General features: G+C 47.5%; 1 protein-coding gene across 1 annotated transcript in view; it reads right to left on the bottom strand.

Moving 5' to 3' along the window:
* The window catches only part of LOC144127786 (ADP-ribose pyrophosphatase, mitochondrial-like), a 364,491-nt gene extending 345,802 nt beyond the window's left edge, over positions 1–18,689 (bottom strand). The window contains exon 1 of the mRNA XM_077660694.1: positions 18,547–18,689. Within this exon, the coding sequence (XP_077516820.1) occupies positions 18,547–18,665 (119 nt within the window). The 5' untranslated portion in view covers positions 18,666–18,689. The remainder of the gene's footprint in view (positions 1–18,546) is intronic.
* Between the last annotated feature and the right edge of the window lie 246 nt (positions 18,690–18,935).

Genomic DNA, 18,935 nt, shown 5'->3' with positions numbered 1-18,935 from the left:
TTTGTGAGCGAGTCGTTCAGTAATGGCACTGTTCACGTAGAGCGTGGCATCTCCGACCACAAATTAATATGCTTTTGCGGGAAAATCACTGGTGATAAGACCGATAAAATCGTTAAAGTGATCAGCTTCAGAGATTTTAGCAGAGCTGATGATGTCGCGATTCTTGATTATTTGGAATGTCACCTTAGCTCTGTTACCAGTGATGTTGAGGGTTGTTGGACACAATTCTGCAATGCAGTTAAGTTTTGTATTGACAAATTTGTTCCGCTCAAGAAAGTCGTTAAACGCAGTGAAAATCCTTGGATTAATAGAGAGATAATTCATGTTAAACGGAAACTTAAAAGACTTAGGAAACAGCACAGGACAGGAACTCCACTGTTTTGGTCATTAAAAAGCAAGATGGCAGACAAAGTAAGAGAAGCCAGAAATAGCTTTTTCAAAAACAGGCTTGAAGAGTTCATGAGGTTGGACCCATCAAAGTTCTGGCGCCATTTGAATCCTTCCAGGCACGAAATTACGAAGATAAAAATTGACGAGGTGACTGTAACAGACGCTAATGAGATTGCAACGCATTTTAACAATGACTTCCAGAGTGTTTTCACGAAGCTAGATGATTTTAAACCTCAGTGTGTTTGTAGTAATGATTATTCTTCTGTTTGTATTAACGAACTGATAATTAGTCGCGAAGGAGTTTTAGCAATGTTACTTAAACTTAACACAAAAAAATCTTCCGGACCCGATGGTGTTCCGAATTCATTTCTTAAACGCTACGCGGAACAAATATCTCAATACTTAACTGATATGTTTAACTTGTCTTTGACAACAGGTGTTATACCGTCTAATTGGCGTAAGGCTCGAGTTGTCCCTATTCTTAAGAAAGGTGACTGCCAACTAGTTACCAATTATCGCCCTGTTTCTTTGACGAATAATTGCTGTAAGTTGTTAGAGCATGCTATTTTTTGTTATATTGTAAAATTTTTAGAGGACCGTAATATTTTAACAGCTTACCAACATGGTTTTAGGAGAGGTATGTCTACTGTTACCCAACTTTTATCTGTAGTGCATGAATTTTCAAGAGTGCTGGATGCTTCCGGACAAACAGACGTCTTATTTTTTGACTTTAGTAAAGCATTTGACAAGGTGCCTCACGAAAAATTATTGTTTAAACTTGAATCGATTGGACTTCCCTTTTTTATAATTCAGTGGGTGCATGCCTATCTTACAGATAGGCAGCAATTTGTAGCAATCCAGGACTCTTGTTCTGACATGCTGCATGTGACTTCAGGGGTTCCTCAAGGCAGTGCCTTGGGACCCCTGTTATTTTTAATCTATGTAAATGACCTAGTGGATATTGTTGAAAAGGATGTAGAGGTGAGGCTGTTTGCCGATGATTGTATAGTTTTTAAAGAGGTAGTAGGTGATTCTGACCACTTGTCACTTCAAAAAACTGCATTAGCAATTGCGGACTGGTGTGAGCGCTGGGGTATGGATATTAACCCAAACAAAACCGTACTATTAAGAATCACAAGGAAAAAAGTGCCCAGATTTCACAGTTATATACTTCACAATCATCCCATTTTAGAAGTAGAAAGCTATAAGTACCTCGGAGTAACCCTCACGAACAAACTTACTTGGTCCACTCATATCGCTGACATCTGCTCATCAGCAGTAAAGAAATTATGGTTTATTAAAAGAAAACTCAGAAACTCTCCCGTGAGCACCAGAATCACTGCATACAAGGCTTGTGTTAGGTCCCGACTTGAATATGCGGCAGCAGTGTGGGACCCGCATAACAAGAAAGACATTGCTCAACTGGAGCGTGTTCAGCGAAAAGCAGTTCGTTTTATTTATGGGAAATATAGAAGGATAGACTCTCCAACTGCATTAATTCGAAAGAGTAATTTACAGTTCTTGGCAATAAGAAGAAAAGTTACCCGTCTAGTACTGCTTCATAATTACATGTCAGGAAATCTGAAGGCAGATCTTCCTGATTGTGTGAAGCTGGCGAGCACTAGAACACGTCATGTACATGAGCAGTCATTAGCACCAATTTTCGCGCGAACTAGTGGGTTTAAGAAAACTTTTTTTCCGAACACTGTCGCGGAGTGGAATGGCCTTCCTTTGGGTCTATGTAAGTCTAGGAATTTTGAGAAGGAGCTCAAGAACTTATTGTATGGCTCCCAGTATCTTGTTTGATGACTCTGGTTTTGTGTCCTGTTTACTGACTCGCGGTTTTGTAGCTGGTGCTCTTTTAGAAATTTTTTTTGTTGTATGCCCCTCCTGCTTGGGCCAACTCTGGCTTCCAGTATACTGAAATAAATAAATAAATAAATAAATAAATAAATAAATAAATCTGCAAAGCAAATTGAGCTTTCTGGGTGCAGTTAGAATCAAATCAACTCCAGCACGCCCTACTATCTTCTTCAACGAGTGGCATGATCCCGTGTAGATACGGCATAACAGCCCTCTTCTCTTTTTCTTTCCGTGGCTTCTTCGGGTGGCCAGATTGGCGGAGATCTTTCAGGAGCTTGAATACGATCCCTGAAATGAGGACATCCGGGAAGCCCGCTTCGCGTAGACGTTTCAGCTGGGACTCTGTGCTAGCTTGCTGACGATGATGGCACGATCTTTTGAGGGCATTCTTCAAGGCGCCCAAGGCTATTGCTCGTTTGACGTCGTACCGGTTCGAGCTTCTCGTGTCCTTGAGTTAGGACCAAAGTTCTGCATCGAACCTCGGCTTGACAAGGTCGAGCTTCTCTCCTTTGTTAGAAGGAGTGCGGTCAAAGCGCACGCTGAAGAGGCGGGCAGATGCATCAGTGAGGACGTCGATGTGTTAAAAAAGGCACCAAAGAAGAGAGCATCGGTACGGTTTGATGAGGTGGCATTGTCCTTGCGAGAGGCGAACCTTCGACTTCTGACAGCAGGCAAAGAAGGAGGATTTGCAGTTTTGCCTTCGTCGACCTTTGGCGAGAAGGCAAGTGAAGTCGTTATGAAGAACTTTCGTAAGCTCAATAAGGTCAAGCCGCAAGCTGTGAAGAAAGAAGCCCAGCATCTTTGTGATGCCTTCAACCTGACAAAGCTGTTTACAGCAGTGAGAAAAAGCAAAGGACTGTGCCTAAGTGCGTTCTTCATGGTGAAGACACATAAGGACAACTGGCCTTTCAGGGTGATCGTGTCGGAAAAAGGCACCTGGCAGCACTCCATGGGCAAGTTTCTACAAGACTCACTGTCTTTGTTAGCCGTGGAAGATTCGTTCCAGGTTAAGAAGCCTGAAGAAATCTCTGCTTTCCTTCATGGCTCATGCCCGAAAGGTGTGAGTGTTTTTTCCATCGATGTAAAGGATCTTTACTACTCACTACCGCACCCCTCTCTGTTTGATGCGGTTAGAGAAGGCATTGAAACAATGGGTACCGTACGGTTTCAGAACGCCTGCGGAATCAGCACAGAGAAGTTCCTCGAAGCTATGGCTTTTTATCTAAGGTCGACGTTTATCAGCTTCAATAATGAACTGCTCGTACAGAGGCAGGGCGTGTGCATCGGCTCCTGTGTCGCACCTCTACTCAGCGATCTTCTGCTTGCAAAGGCGGATCGTCGGCTAAAAGAAGCGTTGCTCAACATCAACGTAGTAAAGGTTTTTCGTTTTGTTGAGGACTTCCTCGTCGTCTACAAAACGTCTGATCAGGACCCAGGCAAGGACGTTGAGGCACTCTTCAAGGTATTTTCTGAAAACTTAGGAGAATTTGAATTGACAAAAGAATTGCCTGATGAAGGGCAACTTCAGTACTTTGATTTGCGGTTGTTCCCAAGTGAGGACCATCTGTGCTGGTGCTATGCTCCGAGGTCAAAGAAAAGCCTTTTGCCATACTGTTCCTCGCATACGAAGCTCGTCAAACGAGCAATAGCCTTGGGCGCCTTGAATAATGCCCCCAAAAGATCGTGCCATCATCGTCAGCAAGCTAGCACAGAGTCCCAGCTGAAACGTCTACGCGAAGCGGGCTTCACGGATGCCCTCAATTCAGGGATCGAATTAAAGCTCCTGAAAGATCTGAAACGTGGCTGTCTCTTTACAATGCGATCGTGACTGCCTTCTGCCAAGCATCAACGAATCCTCACCACTGGGCAATGTTCTAAGTAGTTTCGTGGAACCTTTCAACGCCGATGCCTTCCTCGTCACTGAAGCGTGTGGTGCCGCTGAATTTGGACAATGCCCGCTGCCAGTCACCCAACATTGATCCGTCGACGAACATCATCTCGTGCTATAAAAGGGGCGTCACAGCAGTCTACCGTTGGGGCGTGATTCCAGCGCTACCATGACACCGCCGTTCACGTTATGGCTCTTCATGCAGGTTGGTGGAATGCCTCCATACGGCACCGATGTTTTGTACGTTTTGCCGGTTCCGCCCCATGTGATTTTTGCACAAGTGTGTTCACGGTCTTCTTTTATCGAGAATGCAAAGTACTGTCGAAAGCGACGCTATTTGTTAAAGCGTAGGGCTGTGCTTTTCATGCTGCTGCTGTTATTGTGCGGAGACGTTCAACTGAATCCAGGGCCTGTTAACGACTCTGCTCTTCAACAGCTTCTAGATGGCCAGGCTGATAGTAAGAAGAACTTGTTATCTATTGAGGAATACCAGGCTGAGAACAAGGCTGCCATGCAGGCTCTTAACACGAGGTTGACAAAACTAGAGATGCAGATAGGCCATCTTTATGAACTGAAGAGCACTGTTGCGAAATGCCAGGAGAATAATCAATTGCAACATGCCGAGCTGCAGAGCCTGAGGGCCAAACTAGATCAGCTAGAGAACAGGAGTCGGCGTTGCAACTTGCTTTTCTTTGGCATTAAAGATACAGATCAGCAAGAATCAAATGCAACAAGTGAATATCATGTGAACGAAGTCTGCAGAGAACATATGGGAATTGAAGATTTAAAATTTGAAAAAGCACACCAAATTGAAAAATTTAGCCCAAGTAAAAAGCGACCCATCATTGTAAAGCCTGCGACACATAAGGAAAAGTTAGCAGTCTTTGCAAAAGCAAACAAACTCAAGGGTACTTCTATCAGTATATCTGATGATTACTGCGATAATGTACGAAAGAAACGAAAAATTCTCTGGGAATACGCGAAAGCACATTGTCATGAATCAGATCGTCCGGTCATCAGATATGATACTTTATGCCTGAAGGATGGAAAGTATGTATACTGCCGCCAATATTTGCAGTGTTTGTTCGTTTTTCAAATCTGCCGCGACACCACCTTATCGCTTTGTTTGCGACGCAAGACGCGACTAGATTTATCTCGATTGATCGCAGCCAGGCAAAGCTGATTCTACGTTGTTCCGGAATGTTCTAGTAACTTTGCGCCCTTTATCTCGAATGTTCGCTATCAGCTTTAAATTGAGCACGGCCGACAGCGGCGGGCATTCTGTTCGACGACCGCCGAGCACGCTTGTCGCTTCGCCGCCGCTGAGTGATTCAGTCCATTTTGGGTGCAAGTCAGCCCAATAAACAGTTCTTTTAGAAGATCCTTTCGTCCGTCTTCATCGCTGCCTCGACTGCCGTCACCACTACGTGACATCTGGTGGAGGTGCTGGGTAACTTCCATGTTCCGGACGCCCCCTTCAAGTCGTGAACCCAGCGCTAAGCGCTTCACACCCGAGGACGAACCAGCAGCTCAGCGAGCCAGCCGACGTCTCCAGGGAGAGGAGCCTGAGTTCGGGAAACTGCCGGACCGCACAAGACAGCGAAAAGACGCGGCTACGAGCACCGCAATCTCGCCGAAGATGTCGACACCGATCATACTGCAGCAGCCGCGGGTGCCGCCAACTTTCAATGGATCCCTAGGCGAAGACCCTGAAGAATGGTTGGATCAATTTGAGCGCGTGGCGTCATTCAACAAGTGGGATGATGCGGCAAAGATTGGACACGTTTTTTTCTCATTGGATGGCTCCGCACGCACGTGGTACGAAAACTACGAGTCGTCCCTTACGACATGGGAGCTATTCAAGAGAGAACTATTGAAGGTATTTACCAGTGTCGTGAGGAAAGAAAGAGCCGAACGACTCCTCGAGTCCAGGATCCAGCTTCCGAATGAGCCCGTCCGCAGTTACGTCGAGGAGATGAAGCGCCTATTACGCCGCGCCGATCCCGGGATGACCGAGGAAAAGAAAGTTCAGTTTTTAATGCGCGGCGTAAAAGAACAACTCTTTGCAAGCCTCGTCCGCCAGCCGCCAAAAACAGTCGAGGAGTTTATGCAAGAAGCCTGCACGATTGAGAATACCCTCGACGTTCGAGCTCGGCAGTACAACCGCCCTTCCTCTGCCTATGCAATCCGTTCGGACACGCCGGCCACCACCAGCGACAGCTTGCGGGACGTTATCCGCGAAATCGTCCGAGAGGAGCTACGCCTATTACTGCCATCCTCCCCACAGCCACAAGCATCGACTCTGATGAACGTGGTACGGGAAGAAGTGCAACAGGCACTTGGCACCCCGACGGCCACAGAACCCCAGGCCATGACCTACGCCGCTGCAGTAAGGACTGCTCAGCCCCAACGACAACCCCCACGTCCTCCCCGAGATGAGCCAATCGTTCCACAACGCCGCCTCCCAGCCCCTACCCGCCCAGTCTATGACCGACGCTCAAGCCTCAGGAAATGCGACGCCTGGAGGACTTCCGACAACCGGCCGTTGTGCTTCCATTGCGGTGAGGCCGGCCATATTCTTCGTCACTGCCCGTACCGACGTATCGGTCTTCGAGGATTTGCCGTTAACGCCCCACGACCACGCTTCGGACAACGTCCGCACGAAATCGACGAGTACCTGCGTCGAGAAGAGTACACGCCGAACCGCTTTTCGCGCTCACCATCGCCGTCAACCTCGCGCTTTGCGTCGCCACGCCGCAGCTACGCAGCCGCGGTACGAGGAAGGTCGCCCAGCCCCCGTAGGGGAAACTAAAGGCAGCAACCTCTGGAGGTGAGGTTGCTCACGAGCTAAACGCCGAAGATCCTCCACCGACCACGCCCCATGAAGACGCTGCACCCGCGACGCCGCATGAAGAACCGACACTCGCTGCACCGACGCCGCACACAATGAGAGCCACGACGCAAGCTACCTTGAAATCGACGCCGCCACCCAGAGGAGCTTCGACCACACGCCCAACCCGTGACTCGCATACGCGACGAAGCCGTGACCCGACGCCGAGAGCGACATTCAATGCAAGACCCAGGACCTCCGACCTAGAAGTGACTATCGACGGCCGAAAAGTTACCGCTCTAGTCGACACAGGAGCCGATTACTCGGTGATGAATGGAACATTCGCTGCGCAGCTCAGAAAAGTCACAACGGCTTGGGACGGCCCACAAATTCGCACCGCTGGGGGCCACCTCATTACGCCATCAGGACGATGCACAGCGCGGGTGACTGTCAAAGGACATACCTATCCTGCGACCTTTATTGTGCTACCGCAATGCTCCCGCGAAGTGATCTTGGGTATGGATTTCCTTAATGAGCATCAGGCGATCATCGACCTGAGATCCAAGCTGATAACGCTTTCGACGGACGAAGCCATCGCTTCGATGAAAACTCGGGAAAATCACGTTGCCCTAAGTGTCCTGGAGGAAGAAGTGAGCGTCCCACCCCGTTCAAGCGTTATCGTGACCGTAGGCGCCACGAAAGCCATAAACACTGAAGCCATCATCGAGGGGAACATGCAGTTGCTACTAGACCGAGGAATCAGCATCGCAAGAGGCATCGCACATTTCCGCAATGGCCAGGCCGAAGTACTGCTGACTAACTTCAGCGAAGAATACCGGCATATTAACAGAGGAACGACGATTGCTTTCTACGACGAAATATCTGACATACGCGATTCCTTCGCCCTCTCCGACCCCTCCGCAGAAGATCCGCCTGACCAAGAGAACTCGCCCACTTTCGACATCAACCCAGCCCTGCACCGGAACAGACAAGACCAGATCCGCAATCTGCTTCAAAACTACAGTGAGTGCTTTTCGACATCGCCGAAGGTGCGACAGACGCCAATTGCCAAGCATCGCATTATAACGGATCAACACGTCCGACCTCTCCGTCAAAGCCCCTACCGTGTGTCTCCGCGAGAACGACAAGCCATCCGGGACCAAGTCGAAGAAATGCTTCGCGACGACGTCATCCAGCCTTCAAACAGCCCATGGGCGGCACCGGTTGTTCTAGTGAGAAAGAAAGACGGCGCACTTCGATTCTGCGTGGATTACCGCCGCTTGAACAACATAACAAAGAAGGACGTCTACCCCCTCCCCCGCATCGACGACACACTGGACCGCCTCTGCAACGCCAAATATTTCTCATCGATGGACCTCAAGAGCGGCTACTGGCAAATTGAGGTCGACGAAAGAGATCGCGAGAAGACAGCATTCATAACTCCGGATGGGCTGTTTGAGTTCAAGGTGATGCCATTTGGTCTCTGTTCCGCACCAGCGACGTTTCAGCGAGTAATGGATACAGTGCTGGCAGGCCTGAAGTGGCAGATTTGTCTGGTATATTTAGATAACGTCGTTGTCTTCGCCTCGAACTTTGAAGAGCACCTCAAAAGACTTCGAACAGTACTAGACGCAATCAAGTCGTCTGGCCTAACCTTGAAAGCAGAGAAATGCCACTTTGCCTACGAAGAGCTGCTGTTTCTAGGCCACATCGTTAGCAAGGAAGGAGTACGCCCAGACTCGCAGAAAACGGCTGCTATTGAACAGTTTCAACCGCCGGCCGATAAGAAAGCAGTGCGCAGATTTCTCGGACTATGCGCATATTACCGACGATTTGTGAAAAACTTTTCGCGCATCGCCGAGCCCCTGACCCAACTGACGAAGGCAGACGTGCCGTTTAAATGGGAAGCGCCGCAAGCAGAAGCCTTCAAGGAACTTCAGCGTCGTTTACAGTCCCCTCCGATCCTTGCGCATTTTGATGAAAACGCCGATACTGAAGTTCATACCGACGCAAGCAGCGTGGGACTAGGCGCCGTTCTCGTTCAAAAACGTGACGGGCTGGAGAAGGTCATCGCATACGCTAGCCGTTCCCTTTCCAAGGCCGAGGCTAACTATTCGACCACTGAGAAGGAGTGCCTTGCCATCATCTGGGCTACGTCGAAATTCCGCCCCTACCTCTACGGACGGCCGTTCAAGGTGGTCAGCGACCACCACGCGCTCTGCTGGCTTGCCAATTTGAAGGATCCCTCTGGCCGACTCGCTCGATGGAGTCTGCGTCTCCAGGAGTTTGACGTCACCGTCGTTTACAAGTCCGGACGCAAGCACACTGACGCCGATTGCCTCTCACGAGCCCCTGTAGATGCACCGCCGCTGGACGACGATGAGGACGCCTTCCTGGGACCCATCAGCGCAAGCTCTTTTGCTCAGCAGCAACGCTCGGACCCCAACCTAAAAGGCCTCATCGAGTACCTGGAAGGCAAGGTTTCTTCACCCCCCGCTTCATTCAAGCGAGGACTGTCTTCTTTCTGTGTGCAGAATGAGGTCCTTGTGAAGAAGAACTTTACAGCGAACAAAACAGCCTACCTCCTTGTTGTACCTACTTGTCTCCGCGAAGAAGTTCTACAGGCTTCACACGACGAGCCGACAGCTGGACATCTCGGGTTTACTCGCACCCTCCGCCGCATTCAAGACAAGTATTACTGGCCCCGACTGTCTGCCGATGTCGCACACTATGTGAAAACATGCCGAGATTGTCAGCGACGAAAGACTCCTCCCACACGACCAGCAGGATTTCTGAACCCCATTGAACCTCCCTCAAGGCCCTTTCAGCAGATTGGCATGGACTTGCTTGGCCCTTTTCCAACGTCAACATCTGGAAATAAGTGGATCATCATAGCGACCGACTACCTGACCCGCTACGCCGAGGCGAAAGCCCTACCGAACGGAACAGCAGCAGAAGTGGCCAAATTTTTCGTGGAGTGCATTCTTCTTCGACACGGCGCCCCCGATGTGCTCATCACGGACAGAGGAACAGCATTTACGGCGGAACTCACGCAAGCCATCCTGCGCTACAGCCAAACCAGCCACCGGAGGACAACTGCATACCATCCGCAGACCAACGGACTGACCGAGCGCCTGAACAAAACCATCGCCGATATGCTCGCTATGTATGTCGATGCCGAACATAAAACCTGGGATGTCATCCTGCCTTACGTCGTCTTCGCCTACAACACCGCAGTGCAGGAGACCACCCAGATGACGCCTTTCAGGCTCGTCCATGGCAGGGAGGCCACGACCACGCTAGACGCCATGCTGCCCAACGTTACAGAAGAAGAGAACGTCGACGTTGCCGCCTACCTTCAACGCGCAGAAGAAGCTCGAAGGCTTGCCCGATTACGGATCAAAGATCAGCAGCGGTCCGACGCCAGACGCTACAACCTAAGAAGACGCAACGCGGAATACATGCCAGGAGACCAAGTCTGGGTGTGGACGCCCATTCGCCGCCGTGGATTGAGTGAAAAGCTTTTGCGCCGCTATTTCGGCCCGTACAAGGTTCTTCGTCGGCTGGGTGAACTGGATTATGAGGTCATCCCTGACGCAATGACTGCATCCCAGCGACGCCGCGTACGACCAGAAGTCGTCCATGTAGTCCGTCTGAAGCCGTATTATGCCCGCTAAAGGCCGCTGCATTTCCATGCTCTATTTTCGCAAGATCTGTTTTTTTCCCTTACTAGTCGCATTATTTGTTTTAATGCATCGGGTCGATGCTTCTTTGAGAGGGGAGTAATGCCGCCAATATTTGCAGTGTTTGTTCGTTTTTCAAATCTGCCGCGACACCACCTTATCGCTTTGTTTGCGACGCAAGACGCGACTAGATTTATCTCGATTGATCGCAGCCAGGCAAAGCTGATTCTACGTTGTTCCGGAATGTTCTAGTAACTTTGCGCCCTTTATCTCGAATGTTCGCTATCAGCTTTAAATTGAGCACGGCCGACAGCGGCGGGCATTCTGTTCGACGACCGCCGAGCACGCTTGTCGCTTCGCCGCCGCTGAGTGATTCAGTCCATTTTGGGTGCAAGTCAGCCCAATAAACAGTTCTTTTAGAAGATCCTTTCGTCCGTCTTCATCGCTGCCTCGACTGCCGTCACCACTACGTGACAATACGATGAAAATCAAGAGTGTGTGAAGCGGGTCACGTGACTTAAAGCCGATAACTGTCGCTTGTGTTTTTTGGTAGTTAATTGCCGTAGCATTAAAAACAAAAAAGATGAATTACTGGGTCTCGTTGAACTGACGAAGCCGTCCGTCGTTCTTGGATGTGAGTCATGGCTACATGGTGATATTGCTGATAGTGTAGTGTTTCCAAGTAATTACTGCAGCTATAGGAAAGATCGCGACACGCATGGTGGGGGTGTTTTCATCCTGGTAGACGAAACAGTTAATTCCCAGAAACTTGATATTGACGTTGGAACCAGTGAGGCTGTTTGGGTCAAAATACGTTTAGGAAATGGTAAATCTATTGCTGTGTGTTCATTTTACCGACCACCGGGAAGTGCATCCGTCACCTTAAGTGACTTTTCAAAAGCTGTCGAATCAGTTAAGCATGACTACATGGCCATCGGAGGTGACTTTAATCTGCCTGAAATTGATTGCTCCCATTTAGGCATGGTATCAAGTAGCGGTAATAAGGAGACTAAACCAATGCTTAATATTTGCGCCTCTTTTGCTTTGACGCAAATCGTGACTCAACCAACCCGTGGGAACAATGTTCTAGATCTTTTCTTGACTAACATTCCTGAGGCAGTGCACCCTCCTGTAATCTTGCCCGGGATCAGTGATCAGAGTTCAGTCCTGCGCGAAATGAAGCTGGATTACGGCAGAGTTAGTGACTGCGGGCGTCGTCGCATATATAGCTATGGTAAAGCACGTGTCAGTGATATCTGCGCTGCCCTCGTATCCTACTTTCATGTGTTTGAAACGCTGTCTGAAACGATGTCAGTTCACGAGTTGTGGAAAATTTTCAAAGAAAAAATTTTAGTCACGTGAAATGTACGTTCCTAGTTGGATCTTGACGTCACGACGAAGCAAAAGCAAGCCTTGGTTTAACAAAACTGTGCGTAGGTTCATATACAAAAGAGAGGCTGCTTACAGGGAGTATAGAAGGAATCCTTCTATACACAACAATGAAAAATTAAAATATACAACAAACGCAGCGAAGGTAGCCGTTAAACAAGCAAAAGTCTTATTTTTTTCTTCTTTTCATTTGCGCATAAAAGAGCGCCGTAAAGAATTTTGGCAGTTCATGAAAAGAAACGGCAAGGATCAAGTATCGATTCCATCTCTTGTACATGAAGGTTCCATTATCGACGAGAGTATCGATAAAGCTGAGTGCTTCAACGAGTTTTTTTCTTCTGTATTCTCTGCTTCTTCCAACACCTCTCACGTCGAGCTCAATTTTGGTCGAGCTAATTCTGATCACATGCGTGGTGTCGAGTTTAATCAAAGAGGAATTGAGTTGACACTCAAAGGGCTGCATGCTGCCAGTGCTCTTGGTCCTGACGATCTACCAACTGCTCTTTTCCGTGCATGTGCGTGTGAGTTGTCTGCATATCTGAGAGTCATTTACACAAAATCCTTAGAGGAAGGAGCACTGCCTTCTGACTGGAAGTTAGCCAATGTAGTTCCTGTGCACAAATCTGGCCCTCGAAATGTTGTTTCCAACTATCGTTCCATCTCTTTGACGAGTATTGCTTGTAAAGTTTTGGAACATGTGTTTTTCACTAGCATTATTAATCATATGAATACGCATTTCTTACTAAGCTATCAGCAGCATTGTTTCCGTAAGTGCCTTTCTTGTGTAACACAGTTGACTGAACTAATTCATTCTGGGTTTTTTGCGCAAAAGACACGACACAAAAGAAACGAGGTAGACAGGACAAGCGCTTGTGCTGTCTACCTCGTTTCTTTTGTGTCGTGTCTTTTGCGCAAAAAACCCAGAATGCTTAGGCACCAACTAGCCTGCAAAAACATACTCGCGAACTAATTCATGATTTGACAAGTGCACATGATGAAGGGTTGCCTGTAGATTGCGTCTTCTTGGATTTCAAGAAGGCATTTGATGTTGTTCCTCATTCTTTTTTGCTTGAAAAGTTGTCTTGGTATAACATTGATGAGAGAATGATTGACTGGATACAAGATTACTTGCACTTAAGGAAACAAAGAGTGGTTATTAATGGAAAATTATCAAGCGAATGCATTGTATCTTCTGGTGTACCTCAAGGATCAGTGCTTGGACCTTTGATATTTTTTATCTTTATGAATGACATTTGCTCTAATATCTCTTCTCATATTCGTCTGTTTGCAGATGACTGCGCATTGTATAGGGTCGTTGATAGTCCGAATGACTGTGTGCAGTTACAGACTGATTGAACAGGGTGTCTGATTGGTGTAAGAAATGGGGTATGTTTATTAACTTGCAAAAATCTGTGTATATGCGAGTCACAAAAAAGCAAAAGCCCCATGAATTCTCTTATACAATTAATGGGACACAACTTTCCTCAGTCTCAGAATACAAATATCTCGGCGTATTCATAACCTCCAACCTAAGCTGGAGACGACATGTCCACTATGTAACAGGAAAGGCGTGTCGCGTTCTTGATTTTTTAAGGCGTAACACCAAGCAATTCCCTTTAGAAACAAGAGTTACTTTTTATGACAAACGTTCGCTAGGTTCTCGAATATGCCTGCGCAGTATGGAACCCTTGGCATAAAACGGATATAGATAAACTTGAGAGGGTACAAAACTTGGGTATCCGATATGTATTTAACAACTATACCAGGAGCTTTAGCGTTTCAAGTGCAAAAAACTCGCTGGGATGGAAGACGCTCGAAAAACGTAGATATTGTTTGAGGTTAAAATTTTTTCATAGTATTTACTATTCCAATACTGGCATAAACCGTGACCTGTACATCCATTCACCAAAGTATATTTCGCTACGTCGTGACCATCGATTTAAAGTTAAGGAAATTAACTGTAAATCAGAGATGTACAAATATACTTTTTCCCTAGGTCTATAAGAGACTGGAACCGGCTCTCTGAAGAGGTGGTATTAATTACGTCAGGTGATTTATTCTCTTCATCTCTGTGAATGCTGTTTTTAGGCTGTATTACCGTTGCATCACGTTTGCATTGTATGTGCTGCACTTTGTTACCTATCTTTCCGTTTGTATGATGTGTTATCCCCCCCCCCACTGTAATGCCACTTGTGGCGCTGTGGGTATTACAATAAACAAATAAACAATCTGGCCACCCGAAGAAGCCACGGAAAGAAAAAGAGAAGAGTGCTGTTATGCCGTATCTACACGGGATCAGCCACTCGTTGCAGAAGATAGTAGGGCGTGCTGGAGTTGATTTGACTCTAACTGCACCCAGAAAGCTCAATTTGCTTTGCAGATTGGTGAACGAAGATGCCCCAAAACCAGCGCGGTGCAGTAAGAAGCATGAACAAATGTTCACCTCCTGTGACACGGAGGTAATTTACGAGATCCCGTTGTTATGCGGTGCATCGTATGTGGGCCAAAGCGGACGTTGCATAAACGACCATTTACGAGAGCACGCCACTATCATCCGCACGGGATACGGCAGCATGCTGGCAAAACACGTGTCTGGCTGTCACTGCACACCTAACTTTGGACGAAGCCAGATTTTGAGGCGATATAATCATCAGCACAAGCGCGAGCTGTATGAAGCTTTCATCATAGATAGGAAAGCCGCGTCATGCGTTAGCACACCATCGATGGCATTGACAAGAAAAGAGATTCAATATCTTGAATAACTATGACGACATGATGCGACAGAAGGAATTCTTCCTCGCCTTTCCATTGTTTTTGTTTTTTTCCTTTCTAGTATTTATTGTGAGCAATGCAATAACACCTGCAGTTGTAAGTCAGCGCTGTGTGTGTGCGTGTCTCATTTCTCGTGTCCCGTGTAAACGCGCTGTTTTTCGGTGAGATCATGTACCAACTGGCCCGGCAACTGTCCTTAATGCGGTTGAACCTCCCACAGACTACAAGCTTCGCTTCCTGGATCTTTTGCTGCACCTTCCCCCTGGCCACATCTGCTGGCAGTACGTAGCCCGCTCGCAGAAGAGCATGTTGCCGTTCATCTCCGCGCACTCGAAGCTTATCAAACGAGGTATCGCCACATCCGCAATTAAAAACGCTATCTACAGATCTTGCCAACACCAAGTCTCCGCCAGCTACAACTCGCAGGTGAGCCGACTCAGATCCGCTCGTTTCCCGGATGACCTGCTGTGTAAACTGGGAGAAAAACTTGTTCTGGTAATCCGCGGAAATTTTAAGAAGAAACATACGGACATCGATCGATCCCGCACAGTCGCTGCTCCCTATGTGCATGCTGTGTCCCACAAGCTCAAGATTGGTGCTAAAGGTGGAATTCGTGTAATTTTTTCTGCCCCGAACAAACTTTGTGCTCGGTGCAAACGTGTAAATAGGGAAGAGACTGAATGGATTGAATGTAAGATAAAACACCAGAATCCATTTGTACAGCGTAAGAAAAACGTTTTTTACGAAATTCCGCTTTCCTGTAGCAGGTCTCATGTGGGGCACACTGGAAGACGTATTAACGACAGGTTACGCGAGCACGCTGATTCTCAAAATGCTACTACGAGGTCTAACCTGGTCAATCACCGTACCGAATGCAAATGCTTAACACTACTTGACAAAACCCGCATCATCAAGAAATATTTCAGCCAGCATGCTCGTCAAATCTGGGAAGCTTTTATCATCAAAAAGAACGGTCACCGTTGTGTCAGTGCGCCGTCTGTCACTTTACTTTCAAACGAAATTGCTTTTATTGATCATCAGTCCTTATACTCGCCAGCCACCTCCCCAATGTGCCTTTACCCCTGTTCGTGTTGTTCTGCTTTGTTTTCACCAGATCATTCCCCTTTTTGGTGTAGTTTTATCTCCCTCTTTTCCTCCTTTCAAAATGAGCACGTGCCATTCACCTCGCCACTTACTTTCGTATCATCCTTGACGCGCGCCTATAGCAAAAAATTGTTTACCCCTGTTATTGATTTTTATTGTTTGCTTTCACCTGGTCGACCTGTTGTTACCTCCGTTCGCTTTTTTGCCGATTCATCTCTGGTTAAGTTTCTTTTGTCATGAGCTGAGCACGTGACTTTTTTCTTCACTATTTTTTCGCTCAGCAAGTTGAATTTGTTTTTGTTGATTGTGTGGTTGCTATGCGTGCGTGCGTGCGTGTGTGTGTGTGGGGGGGGGGGCAGCCAACAGCAACCGAAACCAAGGTGCATAGGGTATGTTTTTTTAATGTGTAGTTTTAATCAGTGGGATAATAATACTTAGATTAATCTCTCGCTTAAAGAGGATTACTTAGAAAGCAGCAGAAAAACAACCATGCCCCTGGTGGGATCCGAACCCACGACCTCCTAATATCGCGTCCGGTGCTCTACCAACTGAGCTACGGCGACGGCTGTCCAATCCTCTGCTCTCGTAGGTATTAATATTTATTGCGTGTAGGCGAACCTTGAGAGTGTTCACCAGCGCCATCCTTGTCCATACCGGCGGACGTAGCACGTCCTGTATTACCGGGAGTATGACGTGGAACGTCATCTAACGGCGAGGGCGGAAAATGTGCGAGAGCCCTCTTATGCTACCTATGGCACGAAGACTGCCAGAACCGAGACCCTCTTTAAGCAATTAGCCGACAAGGTAAAGGAAATGAGGGACTCGTTTTGAAAAACTTATGAAGGGAGCCAACAGTCACCGCAACCAAGGTGGATAAGGGAATGTTTTTTTCTTTTTTTTCTTTTTACTGTGTAGTGCTAATCAGTGGGATAATAATACATAGATTAATATATCGCTTAACGAGGATTACTTATAAAGCAGCAGCAAAAACAACCATGCCGCCGGTGGGATCCGAACGCACTACCTCTGAATATCGCGTCCGGTGCTCTACCAGCTGAGCTACGGCGACGGCGGTCCAATATGCTGCTCTCGTGGGCATTTATGTTTATTGGGGGTAAGTGAACCTTGAGAGTGTTCACCAGCGCCCAGAGAATGTTCACCAGAAAGGGTGAGAGGTATATATATATATATATATACATATATATATACCAAAAGTGATTTTTGGCAGCTGATTTGGTCAATATAATATAAAATCACCAGTAATTGAAGAAACATAACAGGATTTAACTCACGACGTTTCGGCTGGAGGACCAGCCTTTTTCGAGCGGCTGGTCCTCCAGCCGAAACGTCGGGAATTAAATCCTGTTATGTTTCTTCAATTTTTGGTGATTATATATATATATATATATATATATATATATATATATATATATATATATATATATAATGTTGTTTTGAAATAAATGCCAGTTGCTAGTCGGTGCTCGCTCAGTCTTGTGTTAGCGCTGCTCTCTGTCTGCATTAGATTTGTGCAGTAATTGTTCTAAAACATATGACTAAGTCGGGCGCCCCTCGTTGATCTGCCCGCTTAGCCGCACGAGGCAAGCCGCCGAAAATGCTTCCTCTGCTCATTCGTTGCGCGGCAAATCAACCTTCCACCGTGGCAGGTTTCCCAGCAAGCGTCTTGCCGCCAGCGTGTCCGCAGTATTAAGGGTACCGTGTCGCAGAAGAACAGGCGTCGATGGGCTGTGAGCGAAAAATTGGCGATATATCTCCAGAGGGGCAACCTACGCTGAAGGACGGTCACATGACCTTATGGCTTTATCCCAACCCGGACTGTGAGTAAACAGCCCACCGAGGGAGGTGGCACTGAAATTAATCAATGGTCGCCACACCTTGCTCGGGAGGAGCGACCTGGGTCGCCTCATGCACCGGTCGCAGTGCCTGACATCGCAGGGCAGTGGCGCATCGCTTAACGCTTAATGCAAGAACCCTTTGGCATATACAAATGTTTAGAACAACGAATTCCACATATATGGGCAATAACCCATTAACTCCATAGGGTGAAGCTTTAGACAGTAGCTTAAATGTACCCTCCGGTCATTTTTTTTTTCGCAGACGGCACTAAGCGAATATTGTCACGTAGTGCTGAAGGGAGTCCATGTAGTGAGGAAGACAGCGAAAAGTGCTTCTGAGAGTAGACTGTTTACTGGGCTGACCTGCGCCCACAACGGACTGAATCTCTCGGCGGCGACAAAAGTGACAAGCGTGCTCTGAAATTGTCGAACAGAATGCCTGCCGCGCTCAGCTTCACTCAGTTCAAAGCTGATACCGGGGTTTCGAGATACGCCTGAGAAGTTACCACAACGTTGTGTAATAACGTAGGACCGGGGCAGCCTGGATGCGATCAGTCAAGATAAGTCTGGTCGCGTCTTGAATCACAAAGTGATAAAGCGTTGTTCAGGCAGCTTTGAGGAATGAATAAACAAATCGTACAAATGGTATGCAAAACAGCGCTGACGGACGGGACGGAAGAAGGCGAGACAGACCATTTCAATATGAACCAACCAGCCCGATTCAGCCCTCTCCTTGAAATAGTACAAAGATTCGCGGCAATATTGACGTACTTCTCAGCCTGCTTCTGTGGACAATTTTCGTCGACAGAGTCCACGCTCTTGCTGTACTCCAGCGCCTTCTGCCGCCAGTAGTGGTAGTCCCTCTCGGATAATTTTTGGCTCTTCGCCATGCCGATGACCGTGAAATGTGGGTGCCGCCCCTGGGAAGTGAAAGAGGAATGGCTACAACAGACAGCCTAATTTGGCTAACGACAGGCTGCTAGTCTGACAGCTGGAACTGGGAAGAAGCAATCACCTTTCGGTGACAGGCTTGTTAATGTTTGCGCCTTAAAACCACCTCTTCGTCCTCTCCTTTGCCGTGGTTCACTATGTTAACGTTTTCGTTTCCATTGGAATAAACAGGCATCTAAAATATGCTCCGTCTTGAAATAGTAGGGACG

This window comes from Amblyomma americanum, chromosome 4 (assembly GCF_052857255.1).
Source record: "Amblyomma americanum isolate KBUSLIRL-KWMA chromosome 4, ASM5285725v1, whole genome shotgun sequence".
Lineage (NCBI taxonomy): Eukaryota > Metazoa > Arthropoda > Arachnida > Ixodida > Ixodidae > Amblyomma > Amblyomma americanum.
The sequence above is the reverse complement of the archived record's forward strand: the minus strand, read 5'-3'. Positions and strand labels throughout refer to the sequence as shown.